This window comes from Ictidomys tridecemlineatus, chromosome 14, assembly GCF_052094955.1.
Source record: "Ictidomys tridecemlineatus isolate mIctTri1 chromosome 14, mIctTri1.hap1, whole genome shotgun sequence".
NCBI classification, from domain to species: Eukaryota; Metazoa; Chordata; class Mammalia; order Rodentia; family Sciuridae; genus Ictidomys; species Ictidomys tridecemlineatus.
The window spans coordinates 1,956,033-1,981,031 of record NC_135490.1 but is presented as its reverse complement, the minus strand read 5'-3'; the positions used below and the strand labels follow the sequence as shown (position 1 = coordinate 1,981,031).

Below are 24,999 nucleotides of genomic sequence, written 5' to 3'. Positions count from 1 at the left end.
GAAGAGAATAATCTTGGCTGTACATGAAAATTTCTCATCTTGGCTCAATATTTATTATAAATTGGCTTTGTGAGACTAAGTGTATGAGCAATTATCTAATCTTTCATTAAGACATTTTTAAAAACCTTTAATTCTTACTACTTTCCACTTAAAAACACATTTAGGGTTGGAGTTGTAGCTCAGTGGTAGAGCAGGTGATTAGCATGAACCAGTCCATCCTCCAGCACCACCTAGAAAACTGATATTTATATGCATAAATCACTTTGAAATTGCCAGAATTAAAATTATGTCTTATTATTCCCTGAATTTGAATTTATGTAAAGTAGATTCCTTGGGTTGATATTGAAGAAGAATAATTAAATATTTAATTTGATCTCATTACTTTTAGTTGAATTTTACAATATGGAAAAAACTGATTTGGTTTAGAATTATTTTGTTAGTATGAAAATAACCAAGTACCCTTCTGCTGATGTACTTTAAAGTGAAGCCGTATATTCTAATTCCATCATGGTGTGGAACCCCACCCAAAGTCAGCCAGACTGTGAGACTTAAGCCTTCAGACTCCAAAACGAGCCTGGGGTCCAGTATCACAGAAGCTCATGAAGGTACAAAAAACTACAACATGCTCTTCATTGCTAACAGGACAGGGGGTGTGGGAGTCGTCCAGCGGGAGGACACACGGGCAGGGCAGGGCGGAGAGGACACACTGCTCGCTCTGCATCACCTGCAACCACACACAGAGTGCGGCCCACCTGGAATGCTCACCTGAGCCCAGCGTCAGAGTCTCTATGGGCTGCGTCCCATGGACATGGGTGATTGCCAGCGGAGACCCAAGTGGACAGTCAGAGTCATAACCAGCCTGAATCCCACCATAGGTCTTCCAGGTGTGGCCACGAGCCTACCTCAGCACTACCAGTGGGACCAGCCCCACCCCACTCCAGGCCTTCCTGCAGGTGTCCAGGGGGACCTCCCAGAGCAACAGCCAAGGCCAGACCCCTTTGTGGCCAAGACCTTTACCACACCAGGATTCTTAGTTATGGCTCTTTTTTTTTTTTTTTTTTTTTTTTTTTTTACCAATAAGGTCATGAACAGTATTAAAAAAAAAAAAAAAAACTAAAGCATGAGATTCACCTAAAATGAGATTTGGTTGCAATTAGAGGGGCTGTCCAGAAGACTTTCTGCAAGCCCTCAATGTGTGTTAGTACCCTGTCCACACTGGATGCAGTAAGAACATAAGCACGCGGAGCATTTCCACCCAGGAGTTCATGTGCCTGTGGAAGGTAATAGTTCAAATTATAAGAAGACTCTGTTTGAGAAGCGAGATGGACTTCCGAGATGCACTCTAGCTTTCAGGGCTCCACAGCCCTGCACGGAGACTCCGGCACCTTCTGCTGACCGTGTGGAGTCCTCACTCGAGGCATCTGTCACTAGTGCCTGGTGCCACCCACTGCTACCAGATTCATGGCAGAGGCACAGGACAGTGGTGCTGAGAAGGCCCTTCAGGGTCCAGTGCTTCAGATTCAAAGCCCTTCAGAAAGGAACAGGTACTTGGAATGACTTCCGGCTGGCTTCCTTAGAGCTGGCCAGCACTGACCTTTAACAGTCAAGAGTTCTAAACCTTAAGGCATCAATCTGCTCAAGGAAATGTTAAATCAATTTGAATTAATATGCTGAGAGTATTTTCATGTGAAGCCATAAATGACCCTATTTTGTAAAATTACCTGAAAAGCTATGATCTAAAAAACAATGTCTATTAAAAGAAAAAATAAAGCCCAAAGTAATGGAAATTCAAAACATGAAGTAGCTCTAATATATATATTCTTTCAATAGCATAATTACACAGAAATTTCATTTCAACAAAAGTGTTACAATTGTCAAAACCTGCTTTAAAAGGCTATAGCTTGTTAATTTATTATGTAATTTGATAATTATATATTTGTCTATACTTAGAAATGTAGTTCAAAAATTTCAAATATTTTATTGGCCTAATTAATTCTTTACCACTGAAAAATTATGTAGGTATAGTTTTAAGATATTTTAAGTAAATTTAATCCCTGTCACACTCTCATGACCTGTCTCACTGTAAAATATTCAACTGTGTGTAGAGCGGGGAGTTGTGTAGAACCTCATTATTAGGGTAGCTAATATGTACTCTTTGAGTTTAATATATTTCCTAAGCAGAGTACAATTTAATTGCATAATTGGCACAAGTCATTTAGCCACCCAAGCATCATAAAAAGTTATGTACATTCTTTTTAGAAGTAGATTTTGCCAAATCAACTGGTAAATACAGAAACTAATCTCTCCTAATAGTTTAGAATAAAACTGACTACAAAGAATGTAATTCTCTCTTTGTTTTTTCTTATTTTTATTCATAAATACTGTTTTTAAACTCTGCTTGCCAAAAGAGGACTTTCTATTGACCAGCTTTCATTGCTATGACCAAAATACCTAAGAAGAGCAACTTAAAGCAGGGAGTTTATTTTGGGGACACGGTGTGAGAGGTTCACTCTCTGATCATCCCAAGGTGAGGCAGAACTTCAGCGTAGAAGAACATGGTGCAGGAAAGGTGCTCAGGCAGGAACAACCAGAAGGAGAGAGAGCTAGAGGGGCTGGGGACAGATACACTTCCCAAAGCCACACTCCCAGTGACCTATTTCCTACAGTCACACCTTGCCTGCCTGCAGTTACCACCTAATCATCCATTCACATTACTAATCCACGAACTCATCAAATGGATTAATCCACTGTTGATGCCACAGCTCTCATAATCTAATCATTTCATCTCTGAACCTAGCTACGCAGCCTAGCATGAGCGTCTCGGGACATCTCATATCCAAACCATAGCAGCCTCCTGTGACAGAGTGCACCATCCCTTACCTGAAAGCCGTCCCTAGAAAACCAGCCTAAGGGAAGGGAATCATGGGGGCAGCCATACCTGGTACTCCCCAGGTGAGACTGAGCCACACCCTGGTACTCCCCAGGTGAGACTGAGCCACACCCTGGTGCTCTTCAGGTGAGACTGAGCCACACCCTGGTGCTCTCCAGGTGAGACTGAGCCACACTCTGGTGCTCCCCAGGTGAGACTGAGCCACATCCTGGTGCTCCCCAGGTGAGACTGAGCCACACCCTGGTGCTCTTCAGGTGAGACTGAGCCACACCCTGGTGCTCTCCAGGTGAGACTGAGCCACACTCTGGTGCTCCCCAGGTGAGACTGAGCCACATCCTGGTGCTCCCCAGGTGAGACTGAGCCACACCCTGGTGCTCCCCAGGTGAGACTGAGCCACACCCTGGTGCTCTCCAGGTGAGACTGAGCCACACTCTGGTGCTCCCCAGGTGAGACTGAGCCACATCCTGGTGCTCTTCAGGTGAGACTGAGCCACACCCTGGTGCTCTTCAGGTGAGACTGAGCCACACCCTGGTGCTCCCCAGGTGAGACTGAGCCACACCCTGGTGCTCTTCAGGTGAGACTGAGCCACACCCTGGTGCTCCCCAGGTGAGACTGAGCCACACCCTGGTGCTCCTCAGGTGAGACTGAGCCACACCCTGGTGCTCCTCAGGTGAGACTGAGCCACACCCTGGTGCTCCCCAGGTGAGACTGAGCCACACCCTGGTGCTCCCCAGGTGAGTCTGAACCACACCCTGGTGCTCCCCAGATGAGACTGAGCCACACCTGGTACTCCCCAGGTGAGACTGAGCCACACCTGGTGCTCCCCAGGTGAGACTGAGCCACACCTGGTGCTCCCCAGGTGAGACTGAGCCACACCTGGTGCTCCCCAGGTGAGACTGAGCCACACCTGGTGCTCCCCAGGTGAGACTGAGCCACACCTGGTACTCCCCAGGTGAGACTGAGCCACACCTGGTACTCTCCAGGTGAGACTGAGCCATACCTGGTGCTCCCCAGGTGAGACTGAGCCACACCCTAGTGCTCCCCAGGTGAGACTGAACACTCAGTGCTTGGACATAAATATCCAAGAGTTCATAAGCCAGGAGAATCACACTAAATGGATTTATTGGTGTTTTAATACTGGAAGATTTTTTTTCTCTTTCTCACACTTTTAAGTTTAAGCAGAAATCTTAGTACAATTCTAGAGGAAACTCTAAGTATCTGTAATTCTCTCAGTGGACTTTACTGGCTTCACAATGTGAATTGTTTTGGTTCTTGCTAATGTTTAAGAGAGAAGGCACAGGTGCCCCACTAGCATCTCCCTGTCCCACTGCCCTCTGCACCTGAGCCCCACGTGTGGGGGAGGGCGGGGGATGCCCTTCCCACACCCACTTCTGTGCAGTCCAGCGGGAGGTCACTGGAGGAACCCACAGGTGCCTCTGCTGCCACTCAGGAGGGCATTGACTCCTGGGAACCAGGTGGCATAGGGGGGACTTACACTGGTGTTTTACAGTCCTCCTCTGCACACAGGAAGGGGACAGGATTTTGCCCTGAGAAAGTCTCACCTGCACTGACAGGAACATCACTCTCAGGACAGGAGTATCTGCTCCTCCCTGAAGGCCCTGTACCAGCTTAGTTCCACACTCTTCAGAGCATGTTTGATGGCCTCTGTCACCATCCCCTAGGGTCCACCACGGCAGGAACCAGGCTGCCTTGCTCACAGCTGTGTCCTAGCCCCAAACACTTCTTGGGACACAATAGACTCTCAGTTAGTGCTTGTTACCTGAGTGAAAGGGAGGGTTTGTTACCTGGGTTTTGTCGGAGACCAGCTCCAACAGGGGGTCTCAGGAGACGAACGGATGGTGAGGAGTCGGCGAAAGAGGGGGTGGAGAAACAACACAGACACCAAAGTGAAGGTGTTGATCCCAATCTTTACTTGTGAAGTTGATCATATATACTTTTCATTTTGGCAGGCTCACAGTACTTTGTGGTTACAAAACAGGAATCATTATTCAAACAAAACAAAATATTACATAGCTACAATTAGAATAGAAGAATGTATCTTGGCTTATGCATAAGCAAGCATTTGTACTTTCAGTTCGAGTTTTGCTTTGAGCAGTTTCTGCTTAGTTAACTTTTAATAATAGTTACAAATGTCCCAAACTATTGGCCTATACCTTGACTATTCTTTCTTGACTTACTGGCTGGAACCGGTGCCATGATTACGGTAAGTTGTTGACTTGTTATTAATTTTAATCAAACAGGAGTAAGAGCACAAACCATTGTGCACAGGAACAAGAACAAGTTGCCCAGTACTAAGCACTAATCTATCTTCTTAACATTAATTTTTCTTCTCTAGATTTTAATTTAATTTCTCAAAAACTTCCTTAACAGGAATACAGGGAGTTTTTCTTTAGACATTAACAATTTACACTCCACAGCTGAATCATTGCATTTAGAGCAAACAGATCTATGCTTTAGAAGTAGTTGCATTAATTGGGAAAGTCATGATTTTTCCTTTATATTTAATGGTCATATGAGAAATCAAAACTATACTTATTAAAGGAATACAAAAACAAATCAGCCCATTCCCAGAAACATACTGCGCTCCTCCAGAGGATGGACGCCTTGCGCCATCCACCTCAGTAGGGCCTTGCCATTGCCTGAGTCAGGGGAGGGGCGCAGCAGGGTTTCTTGTATGAAGCAGAACAAGGGTAGGGGCCTTGGTCGCTGAGGAAGAGCTTTTGAGTGACAGCATGCTAGAGGTCAAGGGTCATCTGCCAGGACCCTCACGTCATCTCTCTTGCCTTAGAGTGGAGACTGTGGTGCTCGATTTGCTTTTCCCTGTGGGAAGGGTGATTCTGTGCAGGTGGTGCCCTCATTACCAGAGTCAACTTGTAAACAAGAGCGCACTGTGCCCTGGCCTCACCAAAGATGCAGAAACAGGGCTCTGAGCCATCTCTGCTTTGCTAGGTCATAAATTGGGGTGTCTGAATCCAAACCCTACTTAGGTCTCAGGCTTCTCAAATGCTCTCCCCAGCCCTTCCCCATGACTTGGTGGGAGCCTTGGCCAGCTGTGGTCCGTTTGACATGGGTGCACGCCCCCACTGACGCCCCCGGGTGTTGATCTGTGTGGTCACGCGTGGCCCGTGCTGCCTCCTCAGTCCTTACTTTGAGCCATTACTACACTTTTCTTCTTGTCTGTCTTCTTGTGGGCTCTGGCCTCTTGGCTGCATCTAGTCAATGTCTCTCCTGGCCAGTCTTTGATGGTCCTGAAGATCCTATAGTGAGTGGGCCCTCAGTCCCTGGCGGCTGCTTTTGGTTTTATTTTAAAGTCTACTTGTCTACGACTTTGATGTGCAATCCTCCATTTGAATTAAAGACTACATTTCAAATTGTTCTAGTAATACCTGGCCATATCACTTTTCTGTAAGTGAAATAATTGCCATGGCAACAATAAATGTCAGTTTATTCAGTAAAATAAAAATAGACTGTGCCCTGGGATTCTTCACATAACTTGACATTAGTGGACATGGAAGTACTTCAGGAAAGAAACACTGACATGATTTTGCCTTGCTTCTTGAGGTCTGCCTCTGCAGAGAATTGGTAGCATCTTTGCTCCACGGTAGTGGGCTCCGATGCCTCCCAGTGGACAGCTTACATAGGCTTTAGGGCCATGCCTTAGCCCAGAAACACCCAGATTTGTGTTCCTGTGTCATTTCCACATGGCCCTTGACATTGGAACATCAGGGGTCATCGGCTCAGTCCCAGGTGATGGGCATGCATCCTCCTGTGGGAGTGGCTGTCCAGAAGGCAATTTGAAGGTCTAGAGTCTGTATCTAGTGAGGCTGAGAGAACTCGGGTTAGAAGTGTGACTCTTCCGCAGGTTCCTGGTTTTGGGGGAACCGCTTTGGCAACCCTGAGAAGCACCTCAGTCACCTCTCACTGGGGAGCTTTGGCTGAGAGCTCTGAAACGGGGCCTGCCCCCTGCACCCGCTGGCACCAGGCTCACTGTGGATCTCTTCCTTCAGCTCCTTGCGGGTATAACGTGACGTCCGAGAACGGCACCATCTACTCCCCTGGCTTTCCGGACGAGTACCCGATTCTGAAGGACTGTGTCTGGCTGATCTCGGTCCCTCCGGGGCACGGGGTGTACATCAACTTCACGCTGCTGCAGACGGAGGCTGTGAACGACTACATCGCTGTCTGGTAGGTGCACAGCCCGGCAAAGCCTGTGGCCACCCAGGGCCCGTCCACCCCACCTTCACACCTCCTGTGGAGCAGAGTAGGGTTCCCAGTGAGCGGGTAGATAGGTGTAGAAAAGAGGCTCACCAGCAAAGTCTAGGGGTGGAGAGGGTGGATTCCAAGGTAGGCCTTGGTCTATGGTGGAGATGTCCAGGATCATTTTCAATATATGAGAATACTTGAAACTTATTTTTTTAAAAAATGTTTTTATTGGTGCATTAGAATTGTTCTTATGTAACAGTGGGATTCACTGTTACATATTCATACATGTACACAGAGAATTGGGTCAATTTCATTCCCCACTAAGATCATTCTATTTTAAGTTTTTTGTTTGTTCTTTCTTTTGGTACAGGGTTTGAACACAGGGTACTTAGCTCTGAGCCACTTCCTGAGCCCTTTTTGTGTTTTATTTAGAGACAGACTCTCATGAGTTGTTTAGCGCCTCACTAAGTTGTTCAAGCTGGCTTTGAACTCACGACGCTCCTCCATCAGCCTCTGGAGCCACTGGGATCACAGGAGTGCGCCACCACACCTGGCTTCTGTTTTACATTTTTAAATGTTATTTTTTTTCTAAAAGAAAAGGTGTGGGATCCTTTGCCGTTGTTGGATGTTTCTAGAAATACTGAAGACACGGTTACTCAGGGACCGCTTGCTACTTGGCCCTCTCAGCCCTGATACTTCTGTGGAGCTGGCTTTCCTGGGGCTGTGGGGTGACCCTGAGCGGGTGGGGGGAGGCTGTGGCTGTGCAGGACGGAGGCCTGGGGAAGGCTCCCGACCCTGGAGTTCTGAGGTGAGAGTGCAGAAGGGACTGGGGTCGACTGTGGCCCTGCGATAGCTCCAGGGGAGCGTTATGTGGCTGGAATGAACTGCACGGAGGCTAAAGGAACCACAAGTAGTGTGTGCGTGTGTGTCTGTGTGTGTGTGTGTGTGTGTGTGTGTGTGTGTGTGTGTGTGCAGCGTGGCCAACCTCTGCATGCAACGTGGCTGACCTCTCCTTAAAGCCCACAGGGAGGGCAAGAGGTGGCTACAGCAGGGCAGGTGGCAGGGCCTCGCTGACTCATGATGCAGATGTAGGCTTTATTTTAGGGGCACTAAGATGGCCATGGGGTGCCCAAGCAGGAGGGATTGGAGTCCCGGTTTTGACTGAAAATAGCTGGTCTCATTTTGGGGTGCATAGATGCAGAGGGCGGGGAGAGAGAGGCTGGCTTCTGGGTCAGTCCTGAGGGGGTGAGAAAGGGGACCCCAGGGCCCTGAGAAAGAGGAGCAGATCCTGGGGTGAACATGGAGATGTCACAGTGCAGCTCCACGTAGAGGACGCTATCGGAAGGCGGGAAGGTCTGGACACTGAGGCTGTCCAGTGCCCACGCCCGGGCTGACATCAGCTGGAGAGACACTGCAGAGTCGACTGTGGATCTCAGACACTAAACCCAGGCTCCAGAGAATGGTTATGTTTTATTGTTTTACAAAATGCTTGAATTCTGTGGTAAAAGTCTCCATGGATCTCACTCCTGATAGAGACAGCAGTGCACTTAGACTCTGGGCGAGGGACTTGGATAGGAGGCTGGAGAGTGGCCTTGCAGGCACTGAGGTGCCAGGCTACAGAGGAGGGGGCACTGTGTGCTCCTGCCAGGTGGCAAGCTCTGGGGCCAGGAGAGCCTGCGCTTCAGCCGAGGGCGCCCTTGTTCCAAAGGCTCTGCCCGTGTTCCTAGGGACGGTCCTGACCAGAATGCACCGCAGCTGGGCGTCTTCAGCGGGAACACAGCTCTGGAAACCGCTCACAGCTCCACCAGCCAAGTCCTGCTCAAATTCCACAGCGACTTTTCAAATGGAGGCTTCTTTGTCCTCAATTTCCACGGTCAGTGCCCTTCCCTCCCTCTGAGGAGGACAGAGAGTTCGGGAGCTGTCTCCCCTGGGAGTGACCGCACTCTGCGCCAGCTCCAGTGCTTCATGGCTGCCATTGACACTCCGTGGCATGGCCCCTGCATTGGGGCCGGAGTTTCTTGGGGCCTTTCACAGTTTGGGGATGTCTTCATGATTACCATATGGCGGTCACTCCTTCGTGTCGTGCTGTGCTGTGTCACAGCAAGCTTGGACTCATTCCAAGATTAAGAAGCCACCGCTCTGTGCGGAACGCAAGCAGGTGCAGAGAGCAGTCACCCTGTGGCCCTGCTGGTGGTAACCTTGGTGTCCCTGGACCTCATCTGTCACTGGGGTGCAGGGATCAACGCCCCTGGGGGATGGGAATTAGTAGGTGACGGTGTATACCTGCGGTGCTGCAGTGTGTGCATGGTAGCTTTGGGAGAAAGTGTTTTGTGATGTTTTGCTTATTCAGTAAATGCAACTGCTGTTGTTATTCTGTTTTCTTGGACCCTCAGCGTTTCAGCTGAAGAAGTGCCCACCCCCACCGGCAGTCCCGCAGGCGGACATGCTCACAGAGGACGAGGACTTTGAAATAGGTAACGTGTCCTTCATACGGCACCCAGACACCTGGCCTTTCACCCCCGCCTCTGCCTGCAGTCCCTGTGCAGATGGGTGAACTGGTTAGGAATAAAGGTATCCTCTAGCATGCTGGGGCCTGTGCAGAGATCAAGACAAAATGCTGCCTTTCTCCATTCCCCAAATCGTCATCCACTTTGCCATGTGACTTTTGCTCTTGTCACCTGGAGCCTTTCCTCACCTAAGGCATCTACCACTTGGTTTGCTTCTCACAGTGTTCAGAGACAGACTTGGGCAGGTCTCGGTGTCTCATGAGGGAGATGCCCACAAGGTTCACCCCTTCCCCAGACCAGGGGTGACTACCAGGGAACGTTGATGGTGACATTCTGAGTCCGGCTTTGTCATTTCCATCAGCGTCCACTTCATGCAGTGTTCATGTGGTCATGTGAAGGAAGAGGCCACAGCACATGTTTGCCATGTCGTCATGTGACCCAGGGTTTTAGTCCCAATTAGCAGCGTCTCAACCTGTCTGCACGCCACGTCGCAGGCCTGGCCACGCTGTGGGACTACCAGCTTGGAGAGTGGGGACCTTGGCTCCTTAGGCCAAGGTCTCAGAGGAGCCCTGTTGGGGTGCAGAGCCCCTGTCACCCTCCCTACTGCCCTGCCCCAAGCTAGGCTCCCTCACACTATATGGATAGAGGTTGGGGAAGGGGACAGGCGTGTCCATGAGGGAAGAGGACACCCACATCATTTCTGGGGCAGCACAGGCTGAGTTAAGGGTGGCATTTGATGAACCAAGAGCCCAGAACGGGACCTTCTGGACAGACGAGAAGCAGACAGACCGTGGCTCTGGGTGGCTCCTCCGTGGCTGGGCAGCTCAGTGGGCTGCTGTGCATGTTGCCGCCCCCTCTCGGAGTGCCTTGAAAGCACAGTTCTGTCGTGTTGTCTCGACTCTTTCAGGAGGTTTCGTGCGGTACCAGTGCCACCCTGGCTACACGTTGTCGGGCAGTGACACGCTGACCTGCAAGCTTGGCTCCCAGCTGCAGTTCGAAGGCTCCCTCCCAACCTGTGAAGGTAAGCCTGAGCCGCCGGGTGCAGAGCACTGCCTCCCCCTGCCTGGGTGGGTGTGGTCCCCGTGCTGTGAGCCCACCGTGGGAAACAGCTCCAATGGGAACATCCAGAGCCTTTTCTCCAGGCCCCTCCGAGAAGCCTTGTTTCTCCCCACAGTTCATGAAAACGCTCAAACCCAGGGAAACCTTGAAATGGTTTTAAAACAAACGCCTGAACCCTATGGAGGCCCCGAGGACGTTGGCGGCATTTCCTGTATCCCAGCTTTCTATGCCTCCGTTCCATCTGCTCATCTACCTCTCTGTTTTTGTGCATTTCAAGGCAGAATTTGTGTATCATGGAAATTCCCCGTCAACACGTCAGCATGAATATGATTAGCTGGTATTTAATATTTGGGGTATAAAATGTATGAATAAACAACAAGTAAACATTTCATGTTTTACACATACCCTTTAAATAAATAGACCACATGCAAGAACTTAGATAATCCATAATAACAGAACAAGATTTAAGACTTGCATCCACAGATCCATTGACTAGAATACTATTAGATCTATTTAAAACAGCTTCGAAGGGCACCACTTCAAATTCCTTTGGAAGAAAAGGCTTGACGACCATAAATAATCTTCAGTGGCCCAAATAAAATCAGCAGTGCCATCAGCTCACCTTCAAAAGCTGCCAATTTAAATTTTAAAAGATGCCCCAATGCAAATGCTGGGCCACTGAACAGCAGACCCCCCCTCTCCAGGAGTCTGAATATGATAGTCCCAGGGGAGGGTGCAGCGGCTGAATGGACTTTAAATTTGGAAAGAGAAGACCCCAGTCCAGGTCCAGTGACTGGGGCAAGTTGCTAGTCCCCGTCGTCCATCATGAAGAGGGAAGATGATGGTTCATCGCCTTACTTAGGAAAGGAAGGAGAGATGGAGTGCTGCTGCGAGTGCTGTGGGCTGTGACTGCGACCCTGCATGAGGCAGGTGGTTCTGCAGGGTCAAGTGTGGGTTTTGAGGTGACTTTGTGAGCGCTCACAGCTGGAGCAGGTCCCCCCTGACATCTGATGACTTGACTGTGTGTCCTCACTACATCAGATGGCCGCATCCCAGTCACCTTGAGAGGGGAGGAGTTTCCAACATCTGAAACAGCTGCATTCTAATCGGACTCAATCACTGCTGCACACTCACGAGGCCTTGAGGTTGCATCTGCATGGCGCCAGCCGGTCTAGGAATGCCACACCAGCAGAGCAGCTTTCTTTGAGAAAACCGGGCCTCCTGTCCCCTGTCCAGAAGCCAGGGGTCACATTGGTGAAGCACACCAGAGCCATTTTCTTGGAAAAGATCAGTGTTCACATCATCAAGGCAACAACAATCTGCTTTTGAATTTTCTTTCCAAAACGGGGGATATATTTTGTGCAGCTTTTGCCATTTCACAGAATTTTTTAACGGAAAAATAATCACAAGGGCACATTCTTTTATTTATCTGTTTGTCTTTTTCCATGTGTTTACAGTTGTACACAATGGTGGGTTTTGTTGTTGCACTTTGTGTTTGTGTACAATCTGACGATATGGTTTGGCCAATGTCATTCCTTGGTCATTTTTTATGAAATTAACAGAGGCAAGTCTTTACATTTTTAAGGTACATTTTCACCCCGCCAAATGCAGGCTCAGGTTTCTCAAAAGGGTCGACTTCAAGCCAGGAGCTCCCAGTGGACATGTGAAGAAAGGCAAATTCGCATACTAACATGGCCATCCCCAAACAAGGCACCTACCTCCTTTACTGCGCTGTGCAGAGTCACCTAGTTTGTGCTCAGTGGAGCAGACCAAGGCCACCCAGATGTCTCTCCACATGACGGGGCTCTCCTGCGTTCCACCAGCTGCAGACTCACCCTGCGCAGGCTGCACACCCCACATCCTGCCCACAGTAGCAGCACAGGCTCAGGACAGCCCAGGATCTCAGGAGCAAACTCTTCAATGGAACTTAAAGCCTCTTAGTTGTTCTTCATTCAACCCCTCATTATTTAGAAACAGGAAATAGGAGCTCAGATGTCTTTCACCCAATCCTTAATCTCTTAAGCACCTAATTACACTTTTTCTTTAAGTACTTCCTATTATTTGACTGGCTTGATTGAGCTCAAGTGAGGTCAGTCCCAAAGTAAATTCTCAGGGAGACAATGTATTCACTCTTAATCCCACTTCCTCTATGTCCGGACTCAGTTTTAGAAGTTGAGCTTTGAAAGCCTTGAACAATTTGGGGGAGACATGGGGAAGATTGTAGTGTGTTCTTCGGAAGATAATATCATAGGCAGATAAATACGACCGTGTCAGATACCTGCTCTAAACAATGAGGAGAAGTATTCCGGAAGGAGAAGAGAATTCATCATCAGAAAGGCTGGGAGACTAGGGCAGCTGGCCTCTGGGGGTGCCTGGATCCTTGCAGTTTGCTCTTAGGGTGAAACCTGACCAGGGCCCTAGTGAAAAGGTGCTGGCTGCATCTGCACAGAGCCAGCAGGTACAGGAATGCCACACCAGCACAGCAGCTCCTATGGGGAGGAGAAGCCACAGGGGCCCCAGGAACAGGCAGGAGGCAGCCGCTGAGCCCGCTGCAGACACACGCCCAGGCGTCTCTGGACCCAGACACAGGCTGAAGAAGTGGGGCCAAGGGTCGTGAAAACATGATGTAAAGGGCTTGGTGGGTTTTTCATTTCATCTTCTCTAAAAAGACAAGAGCAACCTCTTGGAATGCAGAGAAGATGGCTGGGCTTAGAGCTGCATGGGAGCCGGAGCCGCTGCCCTGCTTGCAAGCCCCGGTGTGCTCTCCCCTCCCATGGAGGATCTGGGCAACTCCCGGAGAGTCTCCTGGGTCCCGAGGGTCTGGAGGCCAGGGCCCCCTAGTAACTAACTGTAGGTGCCGCGAGGAGACACACAGGGTGCGGTGCCTGGCGAGGCGTCTCTCCAGGGCAACACCAGGATGCCACGGGCCCCCAGCACCTTCACCTGGGAGGAGGCAGGCAGGCGTGCAGTGGACCCACCTTCTGTCCCTGTGACGTTCTGTCCATTCTGCCAGGGAAGCTCTGGCTCTGGCTGCAGACTCCAGGAAGGCTGTGCGCCTCCAGACCCAGGTGGGCCTGCGAGGGTTCTCAGACACAGCTCCGACTCCCTGGGCCTCTCCTAGAGGAAGCAGCACCTGGGTGGGGCAGACACCCTGTGTTCACAGAGGCTCCTTTACCACTGCTGTAGGAGGAAATAGAATTTAAATTCTTTTAAAGTTTTTAAAATGTATTTATTCTAATTAGGTATCTATGACCACAGAATGCATTTTGATTGCTTGTACACAATTGCAGCCCCACTTTTCATTTCCCTGATTGTACATGATGCAGCAGTCATAGAGGTACCTGGGGCAATGATGTCCATCTCATTCCACCATCTTTCCTGCCCCCATGCCCTCTCCTTGCCCTTCCCTCCCCTTTGCCCAAAGTTCCTCCATTTTTCCCATTCCCGCCTGCCCCCATGTATCAGCATCAGAGAGAACATTTGGCCTTTAGATTTTTTGGGATTGGCTTACTTCTCTTAGCATGATATTCTCCATCCATTTACCTGCAAATGCCATGATTTTATTCTCTTTTAATGCTGAGTAATATTTTACTGTGTATATATACCACAGTTTCTTTATCCACTCATCTATTGAAGGGCATCTAGATTGCTTCCACTGTTAAGCTATTGTGAATTGTGCTGCTATAAACTTGGTATAGCTGCATCACTATAGTATGCTGTTTTTAAGTCCTTTGGGTATAGACTGAGGAGAGGGATAGCTGGGTCAAATGGTGGTTCCTTTCCCAGATTTCCAAGGGATCTCCACACTGCTTTCCATATTGGCTGCACCAGTTTGCAGTCCCACCAACAATGTATGAGTGTGCCTTTTTCCCCACATCCTCACCAACACTTTTTTTTTGTTTGTTTGTATTCTTAATAGCTAACATCCTGACTGGAGTGAGATGAAATCTTAGAGTTTTGATTTGCATTTCTCTAATTACAAGAGATGTTGAACACTTTTTCATATATTTGTTGATCAAATGAGAATCTTCTTCTGAGAAGTGTCTATTCAGCTCCTTAGCTCATTTATTGATTGGGTTTTTGTTGTTGTTATTGTTGTTTTTTTTTTTTTGTTGTTGTTGTTGTTTTGGTGTTAAAGTCTTTGAGTTCTTTATGTATCCTGGAGATTAGGGCTCTATCTGACATGTGTGTGTATGTGTGGCAAAAATTTGCTCCCAAAATGTAAGCTCTCTGTTCATCTCATTGATTGTTTCTTTTGCTGAGAAGAAGCTTTTTAGTTTGAGTTCATTCCATTTATTAATTCTTAATTTTGCTTCTTGCACTTTAGGAGTCTTGTTAGGGAAGTCAGGGCCTAATCCAACATGACGAAGATTTGGGCCTACTTTTTCCTATATTAGGTGCAGGTCTCTGGACTAAATCCTAGGTCCTTGATCCACTTTGATTTGAGTTTTGTGCAGGGTGAGGTATAGGGGTTTAGTTTTATTTGGCTGCTTGTGGATTTCTAGTTCTCCCGGTACCTTTTGTTAAAGAGGCTATCTTTTCTCCACTATATGTTTTTACTGCCTTTGTCTAGTATGAGCTAACCTTATTTATGTAGGTTTGTCTCTGTGTCTTCTATTCTGTACCATTGGTCTGTATGTCTATTTTGGTGCCAATACCATGCTGCTTTTGTTACTATAGCTTTGAAGTATAGCTTAAAGTCTGGTATAGCAATGCCTCCTGCTTCACTCTTCCTGCTAAGGATTGCTTTAACTATTCTGAGTCTCTTATTTTTCCAAATGAGTTTCATGATGGCTTTTTCTATAAGAAAATAGAATTTGTAGCATTGTTTTGGTTTGTGACTGATAGTCAGGATTATTTTTTATTATATTGTTACCTTTGATTCATCTTTGTGAACATTTAAAAAATCCTACCTAAAACACTTACTTCTACAAAAGCCTCATCATTGGTGGTTTTGTCCCTCAACATTTTCTAAATTTGGAGGTAATTTCAATTAGAACACCAAGGTAAATGGAGGGACACAGGAAAGTGGGCCTCCTCACAGAGTTACTTGAACAAGACATATTTCATAAACTCTGCTCATCTGTTTAAGGGTCTCATTGCAAAATGGATATATAAATAATACATATTTAGCTAATTAAAAGGGAATAACTCAATAAATAAGTTATATTTCTTCTGAAGGAAAAGCGCATTTTCTTGAGGAAAATTGATATTAAACTTCTCAAATATTCTGAGAATGGTTCTGGGGCAGCCAGCCATTATTAATAATAGAAATTATTTCCCCTTATTATTCTATAGGCACACTACTTTAGGAACATAATACAATTAAGCACTAAGAGGAGAGAGTAACTAAGGGAGCCTGCTGATTTTCTTTTGCACATTCATAGTTTGTACCTGTACAGGGAGTTGAACAAGAGAACCGGGAAGGAGGAGGAAGGTGCGTTGATATAGCCCCAGTATCTCAGTGATTTATTCACAACATCCCAGAAATTACGGCTCCTGCTGCCCACAAGAAACGGGGGTCCGGGGTGGGCCCCAGGCCAGGCTGTCCAACTCATCCTGTTCCCAGGGCCCCAGGTGGTCACACCCAGTGTGTAAATTTCACTATTCTAAGTATATCAAAGACTGAAATAAATAAGATTTCTGTTTTCACAGTTTTCTGTTATATTTCTTTTATTGTGTCACACTGTCATCATTCAGGGGAGGGAAGAGCTTTCTTTGTGGTGTGACGGGAATATCTGTGGTCTTGCGATGAGATCCACAGGGACCCTGCATCCTCGGGGGGACGCAGCAGGCAGAGGCCTGCGCAGGCTGGCCGGTACTGGGCCGGGGTGCTGCTGGCTCACTGCTGCTCCAGGGGCTGCCTCCGTGGGCACCCCGTGAGCTTGGCCAGAGCTCTGGACGAGAGCCTTTCCTTCCCCCTGTCCTGTGAGTGGGGAGAGAAGCTGTCCTCTTGAACTGGGTCACTTTGTTACAGCACAGCTTTATGGGTACTTCTCTCTTCAGCACAGTGCCCAGCAAACGAAGTCCGGACAGAATCTTCTGGAGTGATCCTCAGCCCAGGGTACCCAGGCAACTACTTCAACTCCCAGACATGCTCCTGGAGCATTAAGGTGGAGCCCAACTTTAACATCACCATCTTTGTGGACACGTTCCAAAGCGAGAAGCAGTTTGATGCCCTGGAAGTGTTTGACGGTAAGATTCCTCAGTCTTCGCACAGCAGCAATTCTTTCCGTGAACACCTCCCTAGTGGAGCCTCCTCAGCTACATCACATCTTCCCCAAACTAATCAAACCACAGCGGCCACTCAGATTGTGAGTTCCAGCAACCTGGGGGCCTTGGTCTACCCATGCTTTACTTTAATGTGGGGATTTACAGCAGGTGATCACAGGCAGCCTTTCCCAGGTGTTAATGATTCACTAGGTATCTTAGGAAAATTAACAAGTCTTGGGTATTTTAATAACTGGGAATGACAGTTTTACTAGAAATGCACAAAAACAGAGGCTCACAGAGACTTCCAGCTGGTAAAGCAAGAGTCTGTAATGTTTACAGTTTTTAAAAGAATAAAATAGTTAGCTAAACACATGCTAATACTATATTCAGCAAAAAAACCTTGTGATTTTTATACAATTCTAATGATCATTTAGCTTAATGGTGCACATGGTTGATTTGTCAAATTGAAAAGAAGCCGCTGTTGATAATCCTCTTTGTGCAAATAGAAGAATCACCATGCCCAGGTGGTCGACCAGGATATGGTAATGTCTGAACATAATACTGGCTTTCTCATGTTTTGACAGATTGGTTATTGAGTTCAATTACACCACGATTCAGTGAGAAGAGTGCTCTTCTCTTGTGCATTTGTAGGCATCTATCTCATTGATTTGATGAGCCACCATAGTCAGTTGCTGGTGTGGATAGACCCACGTGAACCAGTTTGTGTGTTTATGAAGACTAACCACTAAACTGGAAATCAAACTCCCATGTTATGTGTAGAAACAGGGGACCGGAGAGCACCAGGGGCCAGGAGGGTGTTTGTGTTTGTTTTGAAGTACACATCCACACACGCACTTGAAGACTTTCCCCTCAGTCTGTAAGAGGAAGGCCATGTATGCAAGTGCAGAATTAGGGCTGGTTAGACCCAGGAGGAGGCAGGATGGCACAGTGCTGAGGCCCATCAGGTGTCTCAGAGGTGCACACCAGAGTCGCAGCAGCTCCCTACTGCTGTGAGTCTACATGTGTACACACGTAGGTTCCTATACATGCCACATGTCCTTAAGCACAGGTACATATTATTGTCAATTTATACTTGCTCTTTATTTCACATTAGTTGAATTGGAATGTAGCTGAAGGTACTTTTATGTGTTTTAATTTCAGAAGAAAAATCCTTGTCAATAATTTATGCTCTAATTACTTGCAATTTGATTTCCCAAAAATACAGACAGACCAAGCCCATCATAAACAATAAGCAAAGTAGACCATAGAGACGATGTCATAGCTGTTACTGTCAAAATTATCAAGGATCTATGACTGTATTGTTCTACTCTCAAAGATTTTTCTATAAAGTGAAATGTCAGAGTTTTATATGAATAACATTTTTTAAGCAATGGCATTTTTGCTGCAGTAAATGTCATGTACATCTCCCTTTAGGTTAGACAGAGACTCTTTTATCGTCTATGAGTGGACCGGAAACACGTTGAATATACTGACTTTAAATTTATTAGCCCAGGAGTGACTCACTTGTGAATGTCCCACAATTTTTAAAAATAGGATTTTAACCTTTGTAGAACTTGGTTGAGAAAAGTGTCAGAATAAAGATTGCAGGTGCCTGATGATTGCTTGCTGTGTCCATCCTGGATGAATACTTGCTCGTGTCCATCCTGGTGACCATAAATGACAGTGTCCCTTTGTTCTGGGGGCTGCTTCTGCACATGCTAGTTGGGCGTGTGGTTTAAAGAAGAGTCCTGGAAAGCCTGCTGTAGCCTAGGAAGAGCAGACGGGAAATGGGGAGGGGTTTGATGTGGATTAACAGCTCCTGAAGCTCACCTTCTGCCACTGAAATGACATTTTAAAATTCCCGGTGTTCAGGTTAATTAATTTCTGAATGACACTTTATTTCAGAATATACACTATCTTCTTAAACAACCACCAGCCGCCTGCATGCAGCAGGACACTCCGTCTTGTTCGGGTCTGAAGCACAGGCTTCCTCCCGCAGTGTCTTCCAGGACGCCCCGATGGTCCCTGGCAGGAAGGAGTGTGCTATTGCTGAGCAGAGCCCTGCCTTGGCTGCTGGGGCTAGTTCTGCATGTGCATATTTGGGCCTTAAGAAGGTGCCACCTACCGGGTGTTGCAAGCCACAGAAATTACCTCTCAGAGCCCTGGAGGCTGGAAGTGCCAGGTCAAGTGGGGAAGAGGCTGGTTTCTCTGAGGCTCTCTGGCTTGCAGGTGGCATCTCTCTGTGAGTTCGTCTACCTGCTGTCTGGGTCCTTGTGAGGGCACCACTCAGACTGGATTAGGGCCCACCCTGAGAACTCAGCTCCAATTACCTGTTTTTAAACTCAGTTCCAATTACCTGTACTTCTAGATGCAGTCACTTTCTGAGGTGCTGGGAATAGGACTTGAACATGGGATTGGAGTGAGCACAATTGAGCTCTGAAGAGAAATGGTCCATCTGGGCCAGGTGCTGTGGCGCATGCCCATAATCCCAGCGGCTCAGGAGGCTGTGAGGCAGGAGGATCATGGGTTCAAAGCCAGCCTCAGCAACTTATGGAGACTTTGAGCAACCTAGAAAACCCACATCAACTTCCTGCACGAATAAAGTCTCTGTGTGTGACTCTCGCAGACAGGTGTCCATCAGCCTGTTGACATGGGCATCATAGATTGCAATGAGCGGTTCTCCCTCTCCGTAGTGTGGTTCCTGAGTGAGCCAGGGGTTCTCCCTCTCCATAGCGTGGTTCCTGAGTGAGCTGGGGGCGTGGAGAGAAGGCGGCAGAGCTTTGGGAGCTGGTGCTGGGGTCTCAGGCCCCGAGGAGAGTGCAGCTTCCATCTTCACAGGCACCTCTCCCATCAGAGCGCCCATCTCGGCACTGAGACTGATGCTAGCTGGCTCCGCCTTACACTCGCTCTCCTTAACTGTGTACTTAAAATTAACTAACGTTTCGCGTATTTGGGGGGGCATTTTCAAATACATAAAAAGATGCAACTTTTTTATTTCTTATATATCCGTTCATCATCTATCATCTATCCATTATCGATCAGAATTTTTGTTTGTTTGTACTGGGAATTGAGCCCAGGGGTACTCTACCACTGAGATACATCCTTAGTCCTTTTTTGATTTTTATTTTGAGGCAGGGTCTCACTAAATTGCTAAAGACCTTAATAAGTTGAGGCTGGCCTCGAACTTGCAATCTTCCTTCCTTAACCTCCAGAGTTGCTGGGATTGCCAGTGTGGCCATCTGTCTACCACCCACCTATTTCTCTATCTAGCTCCTTCTATCCATCTTCCATCAATCACACACAGACACACACTCACACTCCACAATAAACTCTATAGATTGTTTGACTTTGTACTTTTACACAGATGCAAAAATATTTATCTGCAAGTGAATATTCTTAGACATAAATATACCATTCTTAGAATTACCTATGCTGATAACATGTACATCAACTTTATTAATTTTAGATGCTGTATGATTTAATTTATTTTTATGACATTTTCAATATCCTCTCTTAAAATTCTAAACTCTTAGTTGGGATCCAAGGATTATCATGAGAAGTGATGTTGGAATATACATTAGTGCTATATGAATAACTTATATATATATCTGCTAGATATATAGAAATAAAATTATCCCAATCTCCCTGGATATTGCCAAATTGCTCCTCACAGTGGTTGTTCTAGCTTAGCCCTCACTAGTGCTGCAGGAGGGTTTCCAGTTTCTCCTATCCACACACACTGTACATTCTAATACTAACAAAAATTTTTAAAAAATCACTTCCAATTCTCCAGTTGCTGCTGTCTCATGGACACCTTTCATTGAGATACTATGTCTTTATTAACAGGTACATCTTTTTTCCTAGGTGGTCCTATTTTCATTAGGGAATTCTTACTGATGTTATCATTTGGGATTCTTATCTCACTTTGAAAATCAATAGCCACTCGTTGTCCTCATAGACACCAGTTTAATCAAGGGCCTAAAGTAGCCTGCACTTGGTGGGTGCTGATCCACACCTCAGCTCTGTGTTCCTTCCCCTCTAGGGCCGTCTGGGCAGAGCCCTCTGTTAGTGGTCTTGAGCGGGAACCATACAGAGCCAACAAATTTCACCAGCAGGAGCAATCAGTTGTACCTGCGCTGGTCCACCGACCACGCGACCAGCAAGAAGGGATTCCGGATCCGCTACACAGGTGGGTAAATGGCTCGGACTTGGTGATGAGTGTAGCAAAGTGATCTCCATTAAACTGAAAAACTGGACTGAGAGTCCATTAATAATCTGATTTCTGACCATTAATAATGAACTGCAAAAGAAAGCATGACGGGAAATTCCTCAGAATGGTTTCTCCAAGCCACATTGGCAATTTGTTTAAAATTTATTATGAAAACGATTAACCATTGAATTACATGTTGAAGGCAGCAAAGATATTTCTCAAAAGTTGAAATAATATCATTGAAACTGACATTAAAATGTGTTTAAACATTCGGGGAACAAACAGGATGTTATTGCATTGCTATAAATTGTGTAATAATAATAATAATCTTTTACCAGTGAACACGTCATTTGACCTATGCATATTTGTCTTCACATATGATACACCCATGTGTGTGCTTGTGTGCCACACCCACATGTGTGTCTAATAAGTGTTTCATGTAAGCCTTTCCTTCACAGTGTGAATTGTCTTGCCTGTCCTTTATATACTTTAATCATTCTGTCAGTAATTATGTGTATTTGTTAAATTAATTGGTTAATCAGTAAATAATCATATTGGCCAATACATTTAGGGAATATTAAATCCTGTGCACAATCCTTAATCTGATTTGACCACACCACTGTTTGCGCTGCCCTACAGAAGCAACTGGGGGACTATCTAAATTCCTGAGGACATGGCAGTTACTAGGCACAAACATCTAGATCCTTCATGGTACCTCACCACCAGTACCTGTGGTCACCTGTGAGATGCACCTGGAGAGCTGCTGGGCTGCTGTTAAGTGCCCAGTGCCAGGCACATGTCCCACTGTGGCAGCTCCCATCTCAGGGTGAGGATCCCCCACAGGGCATAGGAAGAAGGCCAGAAGGGAGGGGTCCTGGCTCCCTGGCTGGGGACCTCCTAATGCTTAAGGGGCAGCAAACCTGCAGGCTCAACTGGCCTGGAGCTCAGGTGGTCTTCCTGGGAACGTGTAGTGAAATGCACACAAACTGTGGTTACAAAAGCTGGAGAAGTGGTTGTGTTTGCCTCCGTCAGAACCTTTGTCTGAAGAACAGACGAATCATCAGGCTCTCAAGCCTTGAATACACGTCCCTTGTGCACAGATGGTCAGTGCAGGAATCACTGTGAATGGAATCCATCTTGTTCTAACAATGGTTTCCACCCTTAGGAGGGGATTTCCACTCATTGAACAAGAAGGTCCTCTTATCCCCTGCATTAGGAGAAGGTGGCTGTAAGGTTGCACTTCCAGCCCTTGGACCTGTGCCTGTTAGAGCCAAATGCATGTGAGGGGTGAAACACACAGAATGCACAGAGCTTTGCACTCCTTAGAGGTTCCAGGAACTCTGCTAAATGTTAGCCCCCAGTAATTTTCAAGAAGGGATTAAATGAAAGTGTCCCTGAAACATCTAGACGTGGTCTCAGGAGCCCCAGCCCTGTATCATGGCCATGTAACCATGCATCGTGTCCCCAGCCTACGTTTGCCTTACAGAGGTGAGCTGTCAGTCATTTGGCCACAAGCACAGTATGACTGATCACCAGGTTGAAATCCCCAGAGAGCCTGGTGGTAGAGGAAGAGTCACAGGAGGGCAGCCCCCAGAACGCAGTTAGACCATCACTGCAAATCGCATCCTGGGCAGGCTGGGCGAAGCCCTCCACGCTGCTGACCCCCACGGCCTCATGTTCCCACGTCCCTTCAAGGTGTCCCACTCTTCGCTCATGTCTGACCTGGGAGTGGGCCTGCAGTCAAGGCAGTCTCCTGTTTTCCTTCCCTTTTTCACCACCCAGTGACTCTGGAGGTCAGTGGTCAGAGTGCCTGGTGCTTCTCTGAACCAAATGCGCTGATTGATCCAAAGTAAGAGCTCAGCCTAAACCAGCTGAAAATCGGAGCTGCATGGGTGGTGGAGCAGGGGGCGGAGGGGTCCACAGTGGCCATGGAGGATTGCCACAGTGGCCAGCGGGTTTTCCTCATCCAAACCAGGCTGTCGTAAAGACTTGAAATTTCCCACAGCAGACCCAGTTGGGAACAGTTGTCTGGGATGCCTGTTGTGGAAACATGGCTGACCACCAGGGCTAGATGCTCACTGCACTCCTGGGCAGACCCTGATGGCCCTCTGACCATTTCTAAGGAAGGTTGTGAGGTGACGTTCAGAGACCCCCAGGGATGCGGGCCTTTAAAACCTCTGCCTCCAAAGCAGCCGGGAGCCTCCAGCACACGTGCTCCATGTTCCTGTTCTTAGTTATTCCTGGGGCCCTGGGGCCTGCTGCCCAGAACTCACTAGAGCCAGATGGCCACAGGTCTGAACCTGAACTCAGAACAGGCTCTTGACTCTAGATTTTGAAGATGCCTTTTAGAATCACTTCACGTGTTGGTGTGCATGGCCCAGTTTTAAAAAACTGGAGATTTTTCCTCTGTATCGCTCTGGCCCAGGGAGATGGTGCCGTCAGAGCTGGTGTGTGACTGACTTATCTGTGTTTGCATGCCCTCAGCCCCTTACTGCAGCCTGACCTCCACGCTGAAGAATGGCGGTGTTTTAAACAGGACCTCGGGAGCTGTTGGAAGCAAAGTGCATTACTTTTGCAAGCCTGGATACCGAATGGTTGGCCACAGCAATGCAACCTGCAGGCGGAACCCGGCTGGCATGTATCAGTGGGATGCCCTCATGCCCCTCTGCCAGGGTAAGGAACGTGCGTCCCTCCCCAATCTTGAGATCTGTCCATGTTCTATTTTAGTCATGCTCTAAACGTGAGTGGAGCACTAGCTGGGCTACGAGGTGAGGAGACTCTGAAGGTGGCCTTCTAGCAGCAAACATGCAGCTTGGCACTTGCCAGGCAGACGCCCGGTGCTCCAGGAGGCGTGGCTTAGCACAACAGCCTGAATTTAGAGAATGAACACTCTGGATTCTGAGCAGTTACTTAATCCTCACTTCATTGTGAAATAGAAGAATGTGTCGTCCCATTAAGATTCACAATACATTTTCTTGACCACTGTATTAGTTAAAGTAGTCCTTTACTGAAAACCCTTCTCCTTGTTTTAAGTTTAAATGCTCCTTTGAGTTGTCAGCTTTATGTTTGATTCTCTTTGGGCCATGTAAATCTAGGGCTTGCTAACACTGATTTCAGTATTCCATGCTTTTGGGATTTTTTTTTTCATTTTGTCTATCATATGCATAAAAACCAAGTTTTCAAAGAATTTTACTTTTGATGGAAGGGTTTGAAGTAATGACATTTTCATAGCTTCTTCTTACAAGGTTCACATTCCTAATGAAATAGATGAGCCTTTGAGAGCTGGTCCTGCCCCGTGCTGGGCTTTCATGGGCTCCCGGGGTCTCTTCCTTGTGAAATGGCGGAATTCTTGGCGCTGCTCTGTGACAGTGACAGATGTGTATGGCTCCTGTATGTGTGACCCATGGAAAGTGATCAGGTGCTTAGCTGTGTTGTCCCATCCAGAAATTCTTTTTCAATGTAATATAAGCATAAATATAGACTCAGGAAGTTTGTCTCATTAGGAATGATGCTTTTTTTTTTTTTTAAGAAAGCACTTTTTATTTTGGAAGAAGGTCCACTTCTTATCAGCTTTAAATATTTTATGACTCTCTGACATGGAACCTATTGCTGAAAAGGTGGGTGCCTGGTGCTCTGTATCCTGTTGGCACTGGGAACAGAGTGCCAGGGGCAAAGTAATGACCCCAACAGCAGCATGACTCCAAAGAGGGGTTGTAGAAGACCCCCAGGGTCAAGTCCTGCAGGGCCGTGTCAACCTGAGTCCAGATACGTGTGCTCAGGGTGGAGCCCAGAGGTTCTGCAGGGGCTTGCACTGGGCGAGGGGTGCCCTGAAAGGTGCGTCAGGCCAGCGGGAGTCTGCCTTCCCGACAGGGAGGAGCTCTGGGGCTCTGGAGATC

The 24,999-nt window shown here is 47.4% G+C and overlaps 1 protein-coding gene across 2 annotated transcripts in view; it reads left to right on the top strand.

The window, feature by feature from the left end:
• The window catches only part of Csmd1 (CUB and Sushi multiple domains 1), a 1,629,066-nt gene that overhangs the window by 1,501,677 nt on the left and 102,390 nt on the right, over positions 1-24,999 (top strand). For both annotated transcript variants that reach the window (XM_040292009.2, XM_040292008.2), the window contains exons 43-49: positions 6,919-7,096; positions 8,842-8,987; positions 9,508-9,588; positions 10,529-10,642; positions 16,687-16,875; positions 20,936-21,082; positions 23,588-23,776. In XM_040292009.2, the coding sequence (XP_040147943.1) occupies positions 6,919-7,096; positions 8,842-8,987; positions 9,508-9,588; positions 10,529-10,642; positions 16,687-16,875; positions 20,936-21,082; positions 23,588-23,776 (1,044 nt within the window). The remainder of the gene's footprint in view (positions 1-6,918; positions 7,097-8,841; positions 8,988-9,507; positions 9,589-10,528; positions 10,643-16,686; positions 16,876-20,935; positions 21,083-23,587; positions 23,777-24,999) is intronic.